This window comes from Etheostoma cragini, chromosome 6, assembly GCF_013103735.1.
Source record: "Etheostoma cragini isolate CJK2018 chromosome 6, CSU_Ecrag_1.0, whole genome shotgun sequence".
NCBI classification, from domain to species: domain Eukaryota; kingdom Metazoa; phylum Chordata; class Actinopteri; order Perciformes; family Percidae; genus Etheostoma; species Etheostoma cragini.
Genome location: NC_048412.1, coordinates 14,535,530 through 14,557,600, shown reverse-complemented (window position 1 = coordinate 14,557,600; position 22,071 = coordinate 14,535,530). Strand labels below are relative to the sequence as shown.

The 22,071-nt window shown below is 41.5% G+C and overlaps 1 protein-coding gene across 2 annotated transcripts in view; it reads right to left on the bottom strand.

The window, feature by feature from the left end:
- Nucleotides 1-17,992, bottom strand: part of nphs1 (NPHS1 adhesion molecule, nephrin) — a 53,359-nt gene extending 35,367 nt beyond the window's left edge. Inside the window, exons 1-3 of one of the 2 annotated variants that reach the window (XM_034874836.1) lie at nucleotides 17,924-17,992; nucleotides 6,170-6,230; nucleotides 2,116-2,220 (exon numbers count right to left, since the gene is read on the bottom strand). In XM_034874836.1, coding sequence (XP_034730727.1) covers nucleotides 2,116-2,179 — 64 coding nt within the window. In that variant the 5' untranslated portion in view covers nucleotides 2,180-2,220; nucleotides 6,170-6,230; nucleotides 17,924-17,992. Of the gene's footprint in view, nucleotides 1-2,115; nucleotides 2,221-6,169; nucleotides 6,298-17,923 lie in introns of those variants that run through there. The other variant, XM_034874837.1, reaches the window with a different exon arrangement.
- Between the last annotated feature and the right edge of the window lie 4,079 nt (nucleotides 17,993-22,071).

The following is a 22,071-nucleotide window of genomic DNA, read 5'->3' as shown; positions in this document are numbered from 1 at the left end:
TTTCAGTCTGGTGTCTATCAAACACGGCTGATGGTAATTTTAGCTGAAAGCCTAAGCAGGTGTCTTGTTTTAGCCTAGTTAGTGAACATACTGTACAGTATAGTTTTTTTTGTAAACAAATAAGATAAAATAAGAATTACAAACAATTATACACTGTATCTTTTGAGAAAAACAGGTAGAGCAAAGATACCAATATACACAAGTAAGATGTCTGAGGTTACATACACAGCTATAAAAAACACTACATTTATTATAGTAAAACGGCATTCTTACTGTTTTTCAGAAAGCAATGGAAACATCCCATTCATTAGTATTTAGAGATGATGATGACATCCAGTGTGATGAAGAAAACTAGCTACATGATGCTGGAGAGAGGCCGGGTCAATCACACTATTCTTTGTTACTGTAATGTACCATTCGTTTTTCCCAGTAATTTCATTAATTACTAGAGAAAAAATACTATATTGAAGCAAACTGATGATTGTTTAGCTTACGTGGAAATTGGTATATTATATGAAATCTATATCTTTTCTTTAAATAAACTATTGAGTAGTGTGAAGTCACTCAAATTGTACAAACTGTAAAGATGAAACGTTTTTTTGTATTGGTGTTTGATGCTAGTGTTTTTCCTCTCAGTGTGTTCTGACTGACAGTGTTTGTTATCTCATTGAGGACTGTGCATAGTGTTTGGCGGCACTGAGCCTGTTTTGAGATGTGTGTTAAGAGTTGTGTTGCTTGGAACGAGTTTTGCAGGTGATGTGAACTGTTTAGCTCAGGTGACTGTTGGTAGTGCAGACTGAGTTTTGCACATGTAACTCCAGTTTTACCCAATGTTGTTTAGCAATTGGAAAAAAAATTGTAATGTTGTTAATTACACTTTTGCTTTCAGGCTATGACCTGGCAGAATGTCTGCTGTGAAATATTGATTTTCATTCTTTATTCAAGACTGGATGTCTACAATTTGATATGAATGCAATGTATCAACCCTGATTTCTACATACATTTTTAAGATAAATACAGTATATTGTTTAAAAGTAGCAAATTCTTCCTAGACACTATTTCACAACTTCTCTAGCTAGAGCATGTACCTCATATACCTGCATACGGTTATCGAAATGTGTCTGCTAATGCAAATGTTGTTTAAATATGTATCTTCTTCTCCAATCATAAGGTAGTAGTTCACAGCATATTATTAAGATCATGTACCACTAAGTTGTCAGATCACCTAGGGTTATGTTTAGCCTTTGAACTGGAAGCCAAACTAGTCACCATGGAAACGAGTCAGGAGCTACTGTGCACAGAATACTCACTAGCAGAATTGAAATAATGTTATTTATTTATTGTATAAACTAGACAATGCTGGAGGTGAGATTAGGAGTGACATACAGGGCATAAAAACTGCCGCGGATAACATGCAGAGCACCATACCGGTAACGTTGGACAGATTTACCTTCACTTTAACAACAACAACAACCCTGGTAGAAACGTCACTATGGTCACACAGAGTAAACCTATTGGCCATACTACAGTTTAGGCAGTATTCAGATTAGGCTATTTGCATAAAACACTAACACCCTGCGTTTCCATGTTACCATGAATAAATCAGTTTAAAAAATGTGTTTTTCTACCTGTTCAAAAGGAAGAAATGTCCCCCAGCAAAAGAGAGTGAAAATATGCACCTGCTGGTTTCCTATTTGATTAAGCAATAACAACAGAGGAAGGTAAAAAATGATGATGTTAATAGTTGGTCCGGTTCACCACCTTGATTTGCTAGCTGAGGACTGATTTTCTCACGTGCTGAAAAAACAAAAGTGAAAGGAGAAACATAGAAAACGCCAGAGTGAGCCCATTGATACTGCAGTAAATGTGGTATCTTAGACAAGATTTTGATAGTATACGATTAAGAAGTAAGTATACCAGGAACCTGGTTAGTTTAACTGACTTACATTCACAGTAAATGCATCACTGTAAATACAGTAGCTATTATGTTAGAGTGAAGATTCATCTAAGGCTTCAATAAGGTAAGGTTCAGCTGAATGGGCTGAACATGGAAGAGACTTGAGAAGGCCGCAGTTGCTGTAATGATGGCTGTATGGTGACATTTGATTCTCTTACCCCAGATGAGGCAGAGAAATGGTAGAGCGGAAGGAGACACAATCCATGCTGACAAGAAGTCCATTTCACCGCTGGCACCTGACCTTCAACACTCCTGGAACAACCCTGGAAACAAAACACTACATCAAATATAGTTAACATAAACTCCATAAATGAATATAGTAGGCTTATGCCTTTAAAAGGCATTTGTATTGAGTCAGGCAGTATCGTATTTTATAACCAACCTTTAGGACCCTATATTACATCCGGCTTAGCACGGCACAAAGCCTGACGCAAGTGTCTTTACTATTTTAAGACCGACGCAGTTGTTAATTTCGAGTCCTGCCCTCACGTTGTTTGAAAAGCAAATGCACCTGCGCCAATCTTTGCGCCTATGGTCCCTGGTCTTACATGGAGGTGTGTTTAGATGAATTTTTGGCGTACTTCTATCTTGTGGCAGCTGATTGGTTTATCCCATGTTACACCCAAAACACACCTATGAATTACTAAAGACACTAAGTACAACCCTTTTGAACCATGCCCCTGGCGCACTGAATCTTTTTTCCACAAAATTGGATTGGGACACGCCCTAAACGCACCTGACTTTACTTAGCATGAAATCTCACAAGCCTCTGACAAGCACATAATTACAGCAGACAATCAATAAAACAATCAATCAATCCTGCATTAGTCTGCAATAAAAACAAACGTTATAAAGCCACAAGTTGGGGTGACCTCTAGCTGACCTCTAGCTCACGCAGTAAGAGCATGCTCCCCATGTAGGCTGAGGCCTTTGCAGCGGCCCGGGTTGGAATCCAACCTGCAGCCTTTTGCTGCGTGTCATCACCCCATCTCTCTCCACCTTTCCTGTCAATCTACACTGTCACTCTGAAATAAAGGGAAAAAAGCCCTCAAAAAATAATTAAATAAAAAAGTAAAGCCACAGGATCCTTAAAATGGTCTTATTGCAATGGTACAGATTGTGTAATTTGTATTTTAGATGGGAAGTAAATGCTGAAGACCTTTCTGTGTCTAAGTGGCTTAGTTTGTTCAGCTAGTTCAAGTCTCCTGATGAGTCACGAGGAGAGCACAACTTCCCCAGAACTGTACATAAAAAAAAAAAAAAGAATGATCAACCGAGGGAGTGAAGAACAGAGCAGATATGATCTTGTGTATGTCCTAATACAAGTTGCAAGTTGATTTTTTTTTACAAAGCACTCAAATTAATGGAAACTAATGGCTGCATGGAAAGTAGGTAATGCCTTCAAGGCATAGAAATTGCAACATGATGTGAAAACATCAATAATGTAAATGATGATGATAATATGTGTAGTGAATAGAGAGCGTCCTCTACAGAAACACAGCATTGAGCGTTTTTTTCCTAAGAGATTCAAATGTGTCAATGCAGGAGGTGACTGTACACTTCTGTTCCTATAGTTACAGTAATGCTGGTGTCTTGTAACCATGACCATTACCCTAACATTTGTCAAGAGTTTTAGTTGCCTGACCGTACAATACCATAAAAGCAGCATATTTTATTTGCAAGTTATGCTAGTTGTCTAAACCAGGGGTCTTCAACGTTTTGCAAGCCAAGGACCGCTTAACTGATCCCCTACTACCGTTATTGTAAAAAATGAAGTCGCATAAACTGTGCCTTAAAATACCTGTGGGGTCGCCTAAAACCTTTCTACATATCTTTTTGCATAGAATACTAAGCTTTTAAAATATAATTTTTTAATGATACACATAGATGTAGCACTGTGAATCCTTACACTGTATCTGGGGATGGCGTTAAGGACCACCTTACATATAGGCCAGTAAGCCTATCATCAGTGGGGATTCATATTTGATAATATGTTGGATTCGTTTTAAGACTTTTAATTTTTGAAAAGCAATTACAAAACAATAACTTAGAGGACCCCCTGCATTGACTGTGAAGACCCCCTAGGGGTCATGGACCCCTTGTTTAAGATACCCGGACTAAACTATGCCATAACATTACAGAGGGTCACATTTTGTTTGGGCATGACGACTTGAGTACACAGGTTAAAGCGTGTGTCTGGTATGGTCCTTTAAGAAAGCCATGTCAGAATTCCTGTCAATTACCACTGTGGATATGTTTGGGGTTTTGTTTATGTCCCATGGATACATGCAAGTAGATGTTAGGAATATGCCATGCTCATGAATAGATCCCAGGGACAGTTTGGAATTAAATCTGTAGGCAGTGCTGTGGGTCCGTGCCCACTGCATCCAGTACTCTTCCTTATTTGACCTGGAAGAGCACTCTGTGGATTTGTAGTCAGTTTGTAATCACTTCAATTTATCGGCTGCAGGAGTGGAACAAATAATAGTGATTTACTTAATTGAAAACTAAATATTTTCTCATCTGAATAGACAAAATGAATTGAAGCCAACAGCTCTTTGACGCATCTCCCCTCAGTCGATTAGTTGCACTCCAACAGGCTTTGATAAGAATTAACACACACACTCAATTATTTCTTTTTGCTCTCAAAACATTTGTGTGTTTCAGAGCCCCTAGTATACTTTTCCAACACACAGGGCAATTACTTCCATCTTCAATGAATAGAAATTCTTTTCTAAGGTTAAAAGTGTCCATCTCCTCGATTTCTCTGTGTCTTTTAACGCGGCACATAGGTGTCTCTTGAAAAGAAGTCCTGGATTTCTTTCTAACGTACAATGAAAACAGCCAGAACTTCATCTCCTCCCTTGGGATTTAGAGCTTAGGTACAGCAGGTGTTCCCTGGGAGGAAAAGAAATGTTTGGCTAACACAGATCTGCTGCTGATGGCCTGATGAGTCACCATTTTCACTGGGACTCATCCACAGCCTGCCTGACCTCCCCCACATTTCCATTACCTAAGTCAACCTCCTTAATTGCTTCAAAAATACAGCCAGTTGAAGAATGTTATTTCGCTGATTCACATTTGTTTTCTTTGTGTAAAAAAATGTGGTATGGTGTAGCTCTTGTGGAGTAACTGTGACACGCCATTTTACGGTTGCTTGAAATGTAACATTAGATAAATACCAGACTGAATGGCAAGTTAATTTGTCTTCAAATCATATTAAATAAAAAAGACCCATATTAACAACAGCCGCACTGATTGATAGTTTTGTTTTTACCTTGTTCTTCACCAGCTTCTTACAAACGCAAATTAGAAAGTTTGATGTAAAATTTGATTCGCTTTCAGAGACAGGGCTGCCACTCTCCCCGCAAGGGCATTAGAAGTAGCTGAACCATTCAGCGTGACCCTGACAGGTAGATTTTTAATGTCGTCTTTCATCACATCATCAAACGACCCAATACACTCAACACTAGACCAATTTAACGCGAAACCCAAAGAAATCAGTCAACGTGCAGAAAATGAAGTTTCAACCCCCGTGCAATTGAGATGTGGTCCTACATCTTAATACCAACCTAACTTTTCACCAATCTCACCAGTTGCCTTTGGCTCCAATTACCATAGCTCATTCAAGCTGCGTTGTGAACCATTACTGCTTTAACACTGAACTGCTGATAAAGAGGGTTTCTAAAAATTGCAGATTAGATTATCAACAGAATCTAATCACGTCCAAATCACTGATTGTGGATTAAAACATGGCATTCATTAAGTAGTATGATTAAGATGTGCTAAACCCAGACAGAATAGACCTCAGCCTCCAGGACAGACAGGCTAAATCAAAGAGTATCAGCTTGGTTCAGCAGTTCAGCAGCCTGGCATGTCCACTGCAAATTCAAGGCACTCTAACAAAATCCAGGTTTAGTGTTTGTGTGCTTTGTTTTCACTCCCTTCAGCTCAAAGTGTTCAAGTTTACTTGATTACTCTTTACTATTTTGCTACACACACATGCTCTCCTCAAGAAAAAAGTTGAGAGGCAGAAAGGCAAAACCTTCTTTTAACCAAGAACCAACTCTAGCACATCTGCCAGCCTAGGGTACACAGACAGAAAGAAAGTGAAAAAGGCAGACAGACACAGAGAAAGAGGGTACCTCCTTTTAAAAAAAGCCAGGAATCTTTGAATAGGTGTGTGGATTTGCATTAGAGCGCTGTGCTTACCTGTTGAGTGACGCTGAGGCTCAGGAGCGTCTTTTTGTCTTCCTGATCTTCAGATGGCTCTCTGAACACAAGTGAGCAACGGAGATGTTAAAGAATGCCAATGAGACTACCCCTTCTCTCACTCCTTAGTCTAAGACAGATAAAGAGAGGCAGTTGCAGAGACTGAAGAATAAAGGAAGGTGCTGGTGGCAGTGGTTCCAAGGGGGTCACCTGAACAGGAGGATAAATATCTAAGAACAACTGTGTTTGGATTTAGATCATTTTTTTTTTATACTTGAAAGGCCGCACAGTAAAAACAAATGACCATTTAAAAATTGTCGGACCACTTGTTTCAGCAACGGAATAAATAACTATAAAAGTGTAATAAAGTTGCAGTGAGCCAGTAACAAGAGTGGAGGAACATGCCTTTAGTTTCTTTCTATTTTGCCTCTCTGCGGAGTATTCATGGTTCCCATTATTTAGCATTTCAGTGTGCTGGGTTGGAAGAGCAGTGTAGCCCTCAAAGATACAGATGCAACATGGATGTCTTCACAGCTGCTATTTTGTAACATTTATGCTCATACATATTGAATGGAATACTGAGTATCCACATAACTGTATTTCATATATGAAATAGTCCTGGGGTGATCTGCTCCGCTGCAGAGGTGGAGACAGACCCGGGCCAAAGAATTCACTTTCAACAGTGGGATATATTTTTTTTCTTTTTTCCCCCTGGATATTGCCCCCCCCCCCCCCACCTCCCCTCCCTTTTGTCAATTATATACTTCCAACTGAATGGTGGCTGGAGAATACCACCATTTGCTCAGTGGAACATACTGAAAGCTCTTCTAGCAAGACAACCTCATGTTGATTTCTTTCCACATGCATGTATTTTTCATTTGATCTGCTGATAGTCAATGCTTGAGCTGTGGATCTGTGTAGACTGTATTTCCTCTGCATAAACACAAAAGAAGTTATACTGCTACATCGGTGGATCCACTATGAGTCAGCCATGATGTAAGGATGGACCAACCACTGTCTGTGAGAGTAGTGCTACGAAATGTCCACATTTGTGCAGAAGGCAATAAAGAAAGTATGATAATGACACACGGTATAGTGCCAATTTAAGGACTTTAAACGAATGTTGTGCATGCTGCACAATGCCAGCGTCCAGTACAGTGTGTGTATGCCTGTGTATGGGTATAGGCGGTGTGAGTGGGTGTATGTGTGGCCCAGATGTTTGCAGCTGGGTTGTGTAGTTGGAGCTGGCCCCACAGACAGTCATTAAGCCCAGCAGCACAGGGCTGGAAGGTTAATTCCCCCGCCTGGAGGGGTTTGTAGGTGGGAGGCAGGAGGAAAGGTGGGAGAGAGCTGGAGGGTGAGGAGGAAAAGTGGCGGGGGCTGGGAGGGGGGGGTGCGGGGAGCAATGGGAGGCGAGGGGGCTGTGAAGCTCAGCACTCAGTTCACACAAACAGCACTGTCAGCAAGAGTGGAGCCGCTCCACTGCCAGACGAAGGAAGAGGAGGGAGAGAGCTGGGCCCTGACAGAAAGGTGGAGAGGGAGAAAGGGAGATGGACAGAGTACCTGAAGATGAATGGCGAGATGGGAAAAGCAGGGAAGAGGAGGGAAATACAGTAAGAGGGTAAAAAGAATTCATGTCAGGAGGTTGGACAGGCAGAGGGTGAGATGAAGGGGACACGAACAAGCAAGGTAATGGAGCAAAAGAAACGGATGGCGGAAGGAGAAGGAAAGATACTGTAAAATGGGCTGAAGAGTGATGAATAGAAGACGAGGGAGGAGCAGGGGAAGGGGGGAGATGGGAGGAAGGAAGGCTGACATGAAGAGTTGTTTTGAAAACCAACAGGAAGTCTACTGACTCAGACCAGTGCAGCAAGGAAAGCAAAGAGGAAGATTAATCAAAGAAAGTAATAAGCACTACGGTGGAAAGCAACACAATATGTGGAAGAGGGAAAGATAGGGTCATGTCCAGGAGATTGATTCACAAAAGTGGAGCAGGAGTGAGACTGCATGCGATATTGTTAGTTGTTTTGAGTTTCTGTGTATGCCTATGGGTGTGTACAGGATTTGTGTTGGCAATCCACACCAAGAGGAGGATTTAACTAGTTCAGCGCCCACAGTTCTTAGGAAGTGGTTAATTTAATGAAACAGGGCCTTAGTAACCCTTCAAGACTACAGAGGGCTCTCGACAAAGGCCTGCAAAAATGATCTTTGTGTGTCGAGCTGGAGAGTATGACATCCACACTCTGAGCCTTGGCATTAACTACAGCCATCTGACCCGATGATCTGATTGGAGCCCCGGCTTCTGTTGCCTGCCACAGTACAGCTGCCATATCAGTGATGCTTCTGTGTTCTAAATCTGTAGACAAGGTCAACATGTTTTGTTTTTTTCCCCCCGGCAAATCTGGCTCCCAGTCAACCACAGGAGAAGGAGATTTAACAGACGGCCGCAGACTAAGAGCATGCACCACCAGAAACCAGAAAGGACAATTACAGGCATCACTAAAATAACAGTAGCAAACAGAGATAAGAGGACATTCCAAAGTCTGACAGCATAGATAACTGCTTAATTCCCTTCAGCAGCACTTCCCTCAAAAGTCTGCTATAGTGATGAAGTCTGAATAGGGAGAGAAACCTTGTCCCACTGCTGGTAAGTTTGCAAGGAGAGATTCTCTGTTGTTTTGCTTTGGGTGATCTGTAAACCGAGTGATGCTGGAGCATGTGGATAGACATGTATCGGTGTTAAGACGGATTTGGAAAGACCCAATTAAACACACCGACACACTCTTTGCTGTTTCCTTTCAATCCCCATCCCTGTGTCCCCATGCATGTTGGCAGCAACATGGAGTTCAGACCTGTGTGTGTGTGTGTATAGAGAGAGAGCGGCTTGAGACAACCAGCTGTGGTGTCCAGATTGGGCAAGGATTATTTCCCAAATCTCTCCCATTTACCTCAGCTGCCTAACAAGCTCCTACATAACCATGTTAATTCACTGATATTGTGACTTTGATTCCGCTGTTAATTACAAACAAATACTGTGGACCAATCAAATGAGATCTTGTTGATGAGGTTTTATACAGATACTTGTGTCGGTGAATTAACAGCATGAGGAGACCATAAAAATAAAGACTAAGTTTCTGCTAGTGCATTTGATCACACCGGGGCCAAGGAAGAAAAAGCTAAGCACCAGGCTTTTCTGAGAAACTCTTCATCTAACAGATTCCTGTGTGAAGTCATGAGGTCAGAGGCTGGATAGCTGAAATAATATTATTAGGTCACTGAAGGAAAAGAGGAGCAGGGTCAGATAATAAGACTCAATCCGGCTGAGTGAAAATGCATGTGAGGGAAAGTGCTGACGCCTCCCTCGCTCTTACTCATCCAATTCCCAGCGCTTTACTCTGTGCCACTGATATTCATGCCGAACTGTCCGTCCACGGCCCACAAACTTGAGTGTAAGAGCGAAGCAGAGAACATGGTGGTGGATGGAACTGACATGTGAAATTTGAGGTCAGAAAAGACAATTGTTGTATCCACTTTTGTGTATCCTAGTCCTTCATTCATTCATACATTCATACATACATAGCTCAGGCAATAACCTGATCTTGGTGAGAGATGTTATAGGCTTTGACAGCCTGAGCTGAGCCACACAGCCCAGGCTGTTCTCACAGTGTCAGTAACAAAACAGAAGGATTAGAGGATGAAACTGAGCTAAATCTGGCTGTGCAAAAAATGGGGGCAAAAACAAGAAATGGAAAGAAAACAATATTGAATGGATCCAAAGCAAGCCTTTAACAAAAGCTATTAAGCAATAAAAGGCCACTTTAATAACAAAACACTTGTGTTCTATTATTTATGTTCTGCTGTCCGCAAATACACCCACATGCACTTCTCACACACATTCACACAAACGTGTATGTTCTCCACAAACATCTTCGTTCTTGTTGATCATAAAAAAACCTGCATCCTTCTCCCAACCATTAACAGTGGTTACTAGAGTGAGCAGAGGTCAGCAGTACTGTTACTCTTTGACTTTCCCTCAAAGTATTAGTGTTACCAGAGGTGAAGATTTTGCATTTTTTACCTCAGGAGAATGAGATTTTTTTTTAAAATTATTATTACTGAAGAAGGTCATTCAATGCACTTTTCAAAAGGAGTGATTCACAGATTGAAATTCCGTTTACATTATGTGATTTTTACTGAGCGAGGAGACAGTGTAGGAGTTTTGTCACCTCAACCTGACACCCAAGACAAAGCTTCTATTAAGACAGGCTCTCAATTCAGTGCACTTTATACAGTAGGTTTTGAATTGAGAGCCACAATTCAGCATTGTTGCCCAAAGGTTAATCATTGTAGTTTAGCATTAAGCCAATCTTTTCTTCAAAACACAGTGTTGTGGTTGTTGAGGTGAGATCTTATTTGCCATTTCTATCAAAATTGGACTGTTTGATATCGTAAAGTTATGCTTCAGCTTTGTGCAATATGAGCTTTGTGCCTTGGACCGTATCAAAAAGTAAATTTAAATTAAACTTGAATAATGACCAAATTTACCTATAAAAAGTAAACCACATACTGCAAAATATCTAAGAAATCTATATCCTTGTACTGCAAGACGAAATAGCTTGCCACCTGCAAGCCTTATATTTGCCTCATATTTTATCGACTTCAACCATCACACAAAACTGACCAGCTACAGGGCATGAAGCCCATAGGCTACTTCAGATTAACCAAAACACATTACCTGCCACAGACCAAGCCATTTCATAAAATAAAATGATCAAAAGCACAATGCAGTACAGATTAGGGTGGTGTGATGTTGCACAATATGCTGCAGAAATACCCGTCTAAAAGTCTGTTAGTCCATTCCAAACGTTTTCCTTTTTATGACATCTTATTTTTTTCAGCGAATGTCGTAAAGCAATCAAATAATTTTCCAAGAAGCAGGGAAGTGTGTGTATCCTTATACCTTTTATAGCCTTTTCAAAACTGATCACAGGCCAAAATGACCTCACTTCTCAAACACATCCTCATTCTGAAAGGCTGAAACTGGTTCTCACAGGGATAGAAGAACAAGAGCGCACAGCCATTTAAAAACACACAATCAGGCCCAAATACACCTCTGCCAACAGATGGGCTTATGGCTTTGCTGAGGTGGAGTTTGCCATCCTGCCCGTCCTATTTTAAAAAAAAATCCATTTTAATTGACATATCAGGGTTGCAAACGAGGCTAAACCTCTTCTGTGCAAACTGTAATCTGCCCAGTTTTAACTGACCAACCACAGAGCCGACATGATAAGGCTTGCCAACCGAAACAAGGATAATCCAGTTATACCTGCTTATACAGCGGACAGCTAAAAGCACTGATCTGACAGGCTCCCTTTGAAGTGCCATAGCTTGCATTTTGATCTAACCAAAGTGTTTTCATTTACTCATATTGTGTGGCTTGATCTGATAGGATTCTCGAAGTCATTTCAGCTCTATTATCTGGCATGTGCTCCACTTGAACAATAAGATTAAAAATATATGGACTGCTAGCAGGCTGCAAAGCATGTCGTTTTTTTTTTTCTTCCCCTGCGCCTTCCACCATTTTATTTCCACCCATACAACTTCCTCCCACCATGTCCTCATCCTTAACCTACCCCTATAACACTTAATGAAATCTATTTGTTTTCATTCCTTTACTCCCAAAACATCCTTGCACTCCCACCTTTTCCTGCCTTCCTTCTCACCATCTATTTTGATCTGAAGGTGTCACAGGAGCAATGGCAGGGTGACTATGGTTCCCCTCCACCTGCAGACTCACAACCCCCAGAGGACCGCCAGGGAAAGTTTAACGGGCCAACAGATGGAGGCCATTGTGTGTGTGAGTGAGGGTGTGTGTGGAAGAGTGTGGCAGAAGTGTCGCAGAAGACATAGGGAGTCGTGAGAGTGAGCGTGTGTGTTCCTGTGGATTTCAGTGTTTGTGCACGTGTATATAAATACACTTGTTTTTGTGCATGTGCAAGTATGTTTTGTCTCAGTGTAGAGTTGTGCCTTTGTGTTTTTTGAGGGGGGGGGGGGGGCACACGGCTGTTAAACGCAAGATGTTTTAAATCTGTTGCCCTGACAGCATGTCACAAGCCTGCTTGGTTAATAGAGTCCTGGAATGTCCTCTCCTGCAGTTTTAATGAACCCCAAGCCAAAAGGCCTAATGAAGCGTGCTCAGTTTGCCAAAACAGTCCCTCGGCTTGACCTCCCCTGACCCGCACCACTCCCACGCCACTTGAGGGCAGGTCTCCATGGTGACTGGCCTAGAGTTTACTGGGCCAAAGTTGTCAAAGGGACAAGGAGGGAGCAAAGTTAGAGAAAAGCAAGCAGTTAAGACAAAAGACATCAGCACATGGGCCTGCATATGTTTAAAAATGGAGGAGTTTTCACCAGTTTAAGATCTTAAATGTTGCATATCTCTGCTTCCCTTTGTTATCCTGAAAAAAAGGCCAGTTAGCAAAAAGCTGCCGTTTTCTGGCCAAGAAAACATTTTTTTTTTTCTTAACAAGCTCTTCCCCCTCATCAGCATCAAAAAAGATACACAAATACACACAATCACAAGTGCATGCACAGACGCAAGTTGGCCCCCGTTGCAGTTTGTTCAAGCCGAGCAAGAGCCTCATTATTCAACAAGACTAACGGAGGCAGTGTTGTGTGTGTTCAAGAGGGATGCTGGTGTGTGCGTGCATGAGTGCATGGATGCATGCCTGTGTGTGTGTTAAGTATGAGTTAAGGAATAATAAAGTGCAAGGCACATAATTAAACAGTCTTTGTTTATGCTCTATAGCAGTGGTATAAACTCAGAAGGCACAATACAGGGTGGTGTGCCAGGTCGCTACGCTTTCATTTGAATAACTACAGACAAAAGCAGTGAGAAAGACGGGGCAATCCACTTCAAAAGAAATTCTTGCTTAATTGCAAAAGTGTGAGAAAACTAGCAAAGATAAAGGAGACTGTGCTGATTAAAGTTGCATTGACCACTATGCCATCACACAACATTTGAGTCTGCTCTTATTTCAAAAGGTAAGTTGAATACCCTTAGGAGAAGTGTGATAAATAACAGTTGACTTGATTTAAATTATTGGATTGAATGAGTTATGATCAACATTTCTCATGTTGAGTTTTTTGCTTTGCTGCAGTGAACTGTTTAGGCCCAGCACTATGATGTTAGAATAACAAGCACATTCATGCAATGGTTCCCTTCCAGCGACAAACATAAAAAGAAACAAACTGAGCATGGATGGTCGGACTTTTTTAATTATGTGAATCGGTCCTGAGACCCCTCCACTACCCTCCAACGCACACCCCTTAAGAAAACAGGGTGGAAAACCTGAATGGGCAATCACTGCTGTTCCGCCTGTGCACATTCCTGAATTCAGCCCTCTAATAGTGCCATTCATTATAAGCCTTACTAAAATAAACACAGACCTGATGATATAATAACAAATAAGCCAGGCTGCACATGCGGTCATAATCGACAGAAATTAAAAGTGCCAAGAAACACTTTATTACCACTGTAACTGGTCTCTCTCTCTTTCCCCCCACACACACACACACACAAAAACACATTGAAATAAAGTAATCAAGGTTATTTGAATGATTGTGCAGGCTGCATAAACAGTGCACACAGTGAGGAACATTACAGGCTATGCATTCCTGATCTCGCAAGGTAGTCAGAGCGGGTGTGCTGGGTGGGTGGTTAGGTATAGTTTTGACCTCAAGTGGAGTATATGCATGTAAGGAAACCCCACATGGTAAGAAAGATGCTGATTTTTTTTTATTTTCTCAATGTAAACTATGTATTACATGCATTTAGCTTAACCAGTTTATTCCGTGCAATATGCTTATTTTAAGTGTGTGTGTGTGTGTGTGTGTGTGTGTGTGTGTGTAACTGAGGGCTTTCTGTGCAGCTGAACACTAATTAATTAAAATGATATGAACATGTGTGTATGGAGATGCTATGGAGTGTGCACGTGTGAATCGGCAAATACACGCCATGTGGGCGAGGGATTGCGCCTCAACTACTGTGAATGCGGTAAGTGTGCTATGTATCAGCGCTGCCTTGTAGGCTCACGTGCTCTATGTTTAAATCTTCACAGTCAGGCTTGGGATATTGTAGACTACCAAACAAACATGCCAGATATTTTAATACATAAATATTTGAGGCCATTGAACTGAGTATTGATGTAGAAAATGTGGGAACTCTGATTTCTATTGCTCCAAAATTATTTTAAAACCATTTCTACAAAACATTAAACTCCCATCACAAAGTATAGAAAACGTATAAAAATGGGCTAGTAAATAAAGGGTTAGGGTTGGGGGAGCCAGGCTTAAAGGATATGTTGTAAAACACATATAATGACTAACATAGCTCACTAATGTACACGTTATATCTTGTAGGTGTGATCTGTACAAAAACTGAAAAGTTTTGTCACCGTGAGGTTGCGAGGCAATCAGTGGAGAATCCAGGGAGTCACTGGAAGTCCCCAGCTCAGAAGTATTGCAGCACATGATTTTTTAAAAACACAATTTGTCATTTTACACGGTTTTTGTAGATGAAACAATCAAGATATTATGTTTTAATTAAGCATTCAAAAGGCTGTCAGGCAGATTTGTGTTACCTTTTAACAGGGCCAGGCTAACAGTTTACCAACGTTTCCTGTTATCATGCTAAGCTAAGCTAACATCTAATGTGCTTTATATTTTACAGATAGATATGAGAGTGGTATCTATCATTTCATCTAATTCCCGGCAAGAAAGAAAATAAGAAAAGTAGTTATTGAGTTAAATAATGGCCAGGGAAGCATTTTTGCAGAACATTATGTCACAGTAAAAGGTGACCTTTGAACTTTTGGATATATAATGGCATTACTTCATAATTTTATCCTATTATACATTTCTGTGAAACATTGTCATAATTTGTGTAGGAATTCTTGAGTTATTAACCTGTGTGGTCACATTGACGTTTGACCAACAAAATGTAATCAGTGTGGACGTTTGTGCCAAATTTGAAGAAATTCAAAACGGGTCGGACAGACAGACAACCCGTAAACATAAAGCCACGGCTGTTGCCGGTACGGCGACATAACAATTAGTCAATTAGCGTTTTTGGTAATCAACAGAGATGGGAAGTAACGAAGTACAAATACTTCGTTACTGTACTCAAGTAGATTTTTCTGATATTTTTACTTTACTTTACTATTTATTTTTGTGGCGACTTTATACTTCTACTCCTTACATTTTAACCCAAATATCGGTACTTTCTACTCCTTACATTTTACAAAATTGGCTCGTTACTTTCGTTTTGTACAAGAGGTTGTCCTGTCGGACAATAGCGCGGACACGCGCCTCATACCGCGAGCGGGTGCGTGCGCCACACGGAGAAAAAAGTGAGAGAAATGAAAAGCTGTCCGGAGGATAACCAGCTGAGATTGTGTGTCTGCCTCTTTGACAACTGTAAGTCGTATAACTCATGTTGTCAGTTCACTTAAGCCTGTTACTGGTCTATAGTTCTTCACATTTAAAGTAAGTTAGCTTGTGGTTTTGGTGTGTTCTTCACCCGTTAGCTAGGTTGCACGTTGGTCTTAATGAAGCATCAACACTTTCACTAGCTTTATTCGCATGAGTTTTTTTTGGGGGGCCAAACTTCAGATTCTGTAATTCAATTGACAAGTTGATCTGAAGTTGTCTCCGTCTGTTTTAACAGACACACCTGGGGCCAAATTGGACACCAGAATCAGGTTTAATCCAGTCCTAATCGAGTTCTCAACTTTCACATCATTTCACAGGAGTTATTCTTATTATTGTTTACGTCATCAATACCATATTCAGTCTAAATGGATGGAAATATATCTACTCTACGTTGCAGTTGACGCACTACTAAGACAACTCAACAGATTCAGCATTCTGCATTAATTCACAGCAAATCAGTGCGACTTGATGGCACTAACGTTAGCACATAGTATGGAGGGCGCTAACGTTAGCACATAGTAGTATGGAGGGCGACATGGTTGGAAATGAAGAAAACAGCAAGACATTCCCATCATCCTCAGCCTTATCTGAGAGAGATGTTTGAGACAGTAGGCATCAAGAAGGACTCCTGGCCAATGTGCTGAGGAACTTCTTCATTAATATCTGTTTAGTCATTCATATTTTAATCCTTTATTTTATTTCCAGAAGCCATATTTGAGCACACACAAACATGTAGATTCATTTATATGTTAGGGGGAAAGATTAAAAATAAAAACCGGATCTGTGACTTCTCACAGAATCACAACTGAATTCATATCTTGCTAATAAGTCAGAATCTTATTAACCTAGAGTCCCAGTTTCTGTCATTATAATCATATATGTTATGTTTTAGGCCTATTGGCTGACATCCATTTAAAATGTAGCCTTTGCCATATAAAGACGTGTCCTCCATGTCCACTGAAGTTCCTCAGCGTGCTCTCTAGTAACATTTGAGTGCTCCAGGTAGATTTGCATAAAAAATTGACAAGGCTACTTTCACTTTTATACTTTAAGTAAATTTCCAAGCCTGTACTTTGTTACTTCTACTTAAGTACGGAAAGTGAGTACTTTTGCCATCTCTGGTAATCAATAACTGGAAATTGTTAATCGAGCATCAGGTCTTTTCTCAATCTACAAGTGAAATGTTTCAGAGAAATCTAAACCTGTAATTGAAGCAATTACAACTGTCTCAAAAGAAAGATCACTATTCTGGGCTGCCTACAGACAGTGTATTTTAGGCTGACACTGTGGATTCATTAAATGCATTGCAAAACTTCTGTGGCTGTGTTTTATTGTAGTGAGAATTTGTTTTATTGTAGTGAGAATGTGCATTGGGGGCTGCTGCTGGATGAATCAAAGCTACCACATTGAACTAATTGCACTGTTGCCTGCCCAATGGGCCGCGTTTGGGACTCAGGAGAGCAAAGAGCTGAGAGCAAGCGAGTACATTACTGAAACCGACTAATTGCTCACACCTGTGCCTGCCCAGTTGACTCTGCTGGGGACTCTAGGGAACGATAAAGAGCAAAGCTGAAATCATATGGGTGTGGCAACAGCAGTAAAAGATCATAGATCATAATCTATCCATATATCTATACATTTATATTGATGTGGACTGGTCTATTTTTGTTAAACCAAGTACGGTGATATCGCACCGTAGATACAGTCTCAGGTTCAACTCAGGAACAGGAGGTGGGTGAATGTGTGCCTTCGGGTATTCCTCACTGTGGTTCTAAAAGCTAGCCATAGTGGCACGTTTTGTCACCAGCTCAAATACCTGACTTCAACCGCCTCTCTGAAGAAAAAAACTCAGAGAGACACCAGGTGACTGTTTTGGTGCAGCCAGATTAAAAAAAAAAAAAAAAAAAAAAAAAAAAAAAAGACTTGGACTAGTAAGTTAGGAATCACACCCCATTCCAATTTCTGTGCCATCTGCTTTTAGTTACCTGAAGAGTGGAGTACCACATGATGGAAATGAAATGGAACTTACAGTACATAAATTAAAAAGCAGATACTGCTTAACAACTACTTTTACTCTGTGTTAATGTTGTAATCACTATTGTTGTTATATTCCATTATTATTTTTTCCAAGCTCATGGTTCATTTAATGTTTTTACATTTCACATTAAAAGTGAAGGAGGTAAACAAAGAGAGAACAGGAAAAGGAAGTGAGCAGAACAACATGAGAAGAGAGGAAGTGTGCTGAGATAGTTGTTGTCTGACCAGAGGCTTCCTGGGCAGAGCAGCGATGATCTCCGAGTCTCGCAGCAAGAATTCCACACACCCTTCAGCCTTGTGGCTCCTACACCATACGCCTTGGAGGGGGGGGGGAGAGAGAGAGAGAGAGAGAGAGAGAGAGAGAGAGAGAGAGAGAGAGAGAGAGAGAGAGAGAGAGAGAGAGAGAGAGAATCGCTCCTAGGAAGACCTCACACTCTGACCGATATGGTGTCTGCAGTGTTCTCATTATAATCATCAAAGACTTGGTCTCAATCCGGAAGCAAAACAACCTCTACAATACCCCTTTATCTTTACAACTTTTTCTATTCAGACCAATCATTTGGAGGATATATGCTGTTCCTTTTGGCCTGCACAGAACCGTCCCATTTAATCAGAGCGTCCTGATAGGGAACATCACTGCCTGGTATGGGAACAACACCAAACAGGACCACAATGCCCTGCAGATAATGATTCTTTGATCAGCTGAACATACAGAAGGACATATTACTAAAGGACGTTTACACCACGCATTGCAAGAAAAAGACTAGGAGAATCATTAAAGATCCAAACCACCCTTTCTCCCTGTTGAGCTTGGGAAGAAGATACTGGATACACCAGGCAAACACATGCTCAGGAAAGACTCCCCACCCCCATTCTATGATGAATCATCAACTTAAAAGAGCTGATGGGATTACATTTCACTGGAATTGTACCTTGTACAATTTCATGTGACAAATAAAATTGATTGATTGATTGTTTGAAATCAGAAACGTCAAACAGCTGCCTGCCTGTAATTTAAAAGATGCGGCAGTTAATGTCAGAAATACCCAAGCAAGCAATACCTACCTCCGTGTATTCAGCTTTTTGACTGTTACTTTTGCCAGGCAGGGAATGACTGTTCACCTTCCTCTTGCCATAATATAAAAAAAGAAATGTGCGTAGATATGTGCTTTCACAACCTCCACTGTGTGTAACCATCTGTTCAACTTTGGTATGGGACCTTCCTTTCTACATCTGGGGGCACAACACATCCATTAGGTCTATCATGTTTTCCTTTGTATACCTGTGTGATTGTGGGCCCTGTCTATTGTTGTTTGTGACCCCACCTTCATTGTTGTTACACCTTCTGCTTGTACCTTGGAAAGGTTAACACATCCCTCAAGGGGTATGATTCAATGCACCTAATGTACAAAAAAACAAAGAGATCACCATCTGTATGGGTTTGGAAGGAAGAGCGTATTTTGTGTGTGTGTGTGTGTGTGTGTGTGTGTGTGTGTGTGTGTGTGTGTGTGTGTGTGTGTGTGTGTGCGTACGCGTGACCATGAGGGCACAAAGCCATCCCCTTATGGCCCATTGTTTTGGAAGGGTATGAGTCTTGCACCCCTCCCCTGGATGTTGGGGGAATAGAGCACAGCATGGCTAATATTTAACTAATGACTGTGCCTTACAGACTCGACCGCCCTCCTCTAACCAACTGCCAGACCTGAGCCATCTCTGCAGTGAACATTACTGAAGTGTGGCTGTGTGGCATAGAATGTGGAGGGACGGGGCTCTGCACAATATCAGGGGAGAAGGGTACAGGAGAAAATAACTGTTGGAGAGCCCATAAAGGAGCTGCGAGTGAGGGAGAGATGGATGCACAGTGTTGTGTGGGAGGCCATCGAGTCCTGCAGTCTGAGAGAATGCCATATGCTACCTTAAGGCAGCCGAAGTCTAGCAAAAGGCGGAGGAGAAGCAGAGTTAGAAAAGAGTGGCTTGTTTCCATCAGCACTGATATTATAGATGCTGGCCTTCACATTTCTCATCAAGGAGCACACTTCTAGATGGAGGCTATGCCACTGATGGAAGAGAAACAAGAATAGAGGCTGAAAGAGGCAGAAGAAAGGGAGGGAAAGAGATAGGGAGAATGAGTGGAAAAGGCATAATTAGATAATGAGTTCTGGGTTCGTCAAGTGAAAGAGAGATAGAAGGGGAAAACAGGTCTGTAAGGGCAAAATAATAGGAGTGGGAATTAAGGGGAAATTGGGGAGACAGGGAGAAGTAAAAGATGGGTAGATAGATATAAAAGATACAGCAAGCCGGGCTGATTATTGTTATGGTTTCATCAATGTGGACTGAAGCCCCCAGTGCTGCCAGGCAAATGTAGTATTAGTCACTTTAATAATTAATCACCCTGGGAGCATGTCACTGCAGCCATGCACTGACCCATTTCTTGGACATTTTTCTCAACAGTAACATTCCCACAGAGCCCCCTCTTCTTCCATACCTTCATTAAGTAAGGTGGGGGGTGCATGCCCAAATCCTCTGGGTCAAGCCTGGTCATTTATTAGCCACATTGCTCAGGAGAAATAAAAGTAATCTTGCTGCTCTTCTTAACGGCTGGAAACCATGCGGGGAGACAGAATAGTGGCCTGGGCTATGGCCCAATGACTGACTGTGAAATATGAAACCCATATGTAGGACAGCCATATGAAAAGGGGCCCAACAGGGTTCCTTCAGGCATTGATGCTCATCACCACAAAAGCAGATGTCCTGGTCTTAAAACTTTTTTTTTTTTTTTTTTTTTTCACCACCTTCCCTCTTCTTTTATCCAATCCTATCCGGCCTATTAGTCCCCTGCCTGTCAAGGGCTAGCAGCCTATGCTTAGCCCCCAGGGGGCTTTCAGAGCTATGGAAGGAAGTCAAGCTTCCCCATTGACACAGGTCTCACTGGATAGCTTTGAATAGAAGTCAACCGACTGAAAAGGCATGTTTTAGAGGACAAAACGGAATAAGGTGTGGGGTGGATCAATAAGGCAGGGTTGTTTGGACTTGAAATGCTTTGCTCTCTGTGTGCCCGGACAAAGCAGTGCTGACTGCAGGTGGGAAAGAATTTTCCCGGACATTGGATGAAAAGTAACAAAGCGTGTTTAATGGAAGAGAAAGCTTCATGCATCTGTCTGAAAGATTGGGATCAAAGCAGAGAGATTACCCACTGTGTGTGCTCAATATGTATTCCTGCCCTCGTCACTAAAACCGGCAGGATTAGTCACAGAGGTCCAATCCCAACCTGTGTGCTGCTCGCACCCAAGCAATTTCTGAACCAGAAAGGCAATCAAGGACTTAAACTCAGACACAATGCAAATAGGTCTGAGCCCATCTGTAGTAATCCAACAGTCCCTCCTGCACTAGTCTGCTCTCGCCGTCTCAGCCTCTCTGTGGCACAAGCCAATTAACTGTTTGATTTGAAGCCTGGGAAGAACACTCTAATTGATTACATGGCGATAGTCAATTCAATTATCAATTTAGGCACAAAAAAGCTGAGCAGAGATGCGAAGCCCGGACGTTTGCTGAACGAGTTCTTCGGTAACTTGGCAGCACAATCGCTGTGTGTTTGTTTAAGCGCAGGGGTGAAAAGTAAAGGAGAAAGGCGCGGAAGCAGTGGAAGAGAGGCAGGAAGACTGACACTTGCTGTAGCCACTGCAGGTTGTTTACTTGCAGTCTCCGACTTACACCTCCTCTACCTCTTCTTTCTCCTCAACACAGACATTTTTTCCCTGCCTGAAGCGCACCAACAAACACACACAGGCAGGGAGACAGAAATGCACACACACATATAAACACACAAACATTTGCATTATTACAATTACCAAAACATAGAAATATATACATAAAAGTATATATCAATATGGACACATATTACATACAGTACAATTCCCTAATTAAGACACACACACAACGAATAAACATATATAAAATGAAGAGACACACCTAGACATTTTCCCGTGCACACGCTTAAAGGTGCTAATACATAAAAACACAAAGCCACAAGGGTATTCGGGGATGTGCAGCGATTGAATGAAAACGTAAAAAGCTCTTCTTTACCTCATGCCTGTGATTCTGCTGTCATGGCGAGTTGATCCGTTCGATCAGCCTGGAGAGGCACTTGGCCGGGTGGTTGTGCTAACAAAGTCTCAAAGTGCCGTCTGTCAACAGAGTAATTTCCCAGGATAGCGCTGTGTTCTCCCTTCATATGGTTCTGCAGGTAAAGATAGAAGAAGGTCAACACCTGAGTCATTGGAGTGGAGAAACCAAATGGGTAGAGCCTCCGATCAGTATCTTCCCTCAAGGTTTCAGCATGTACCTAATATAACACTAATAGCTAATGGTAACCA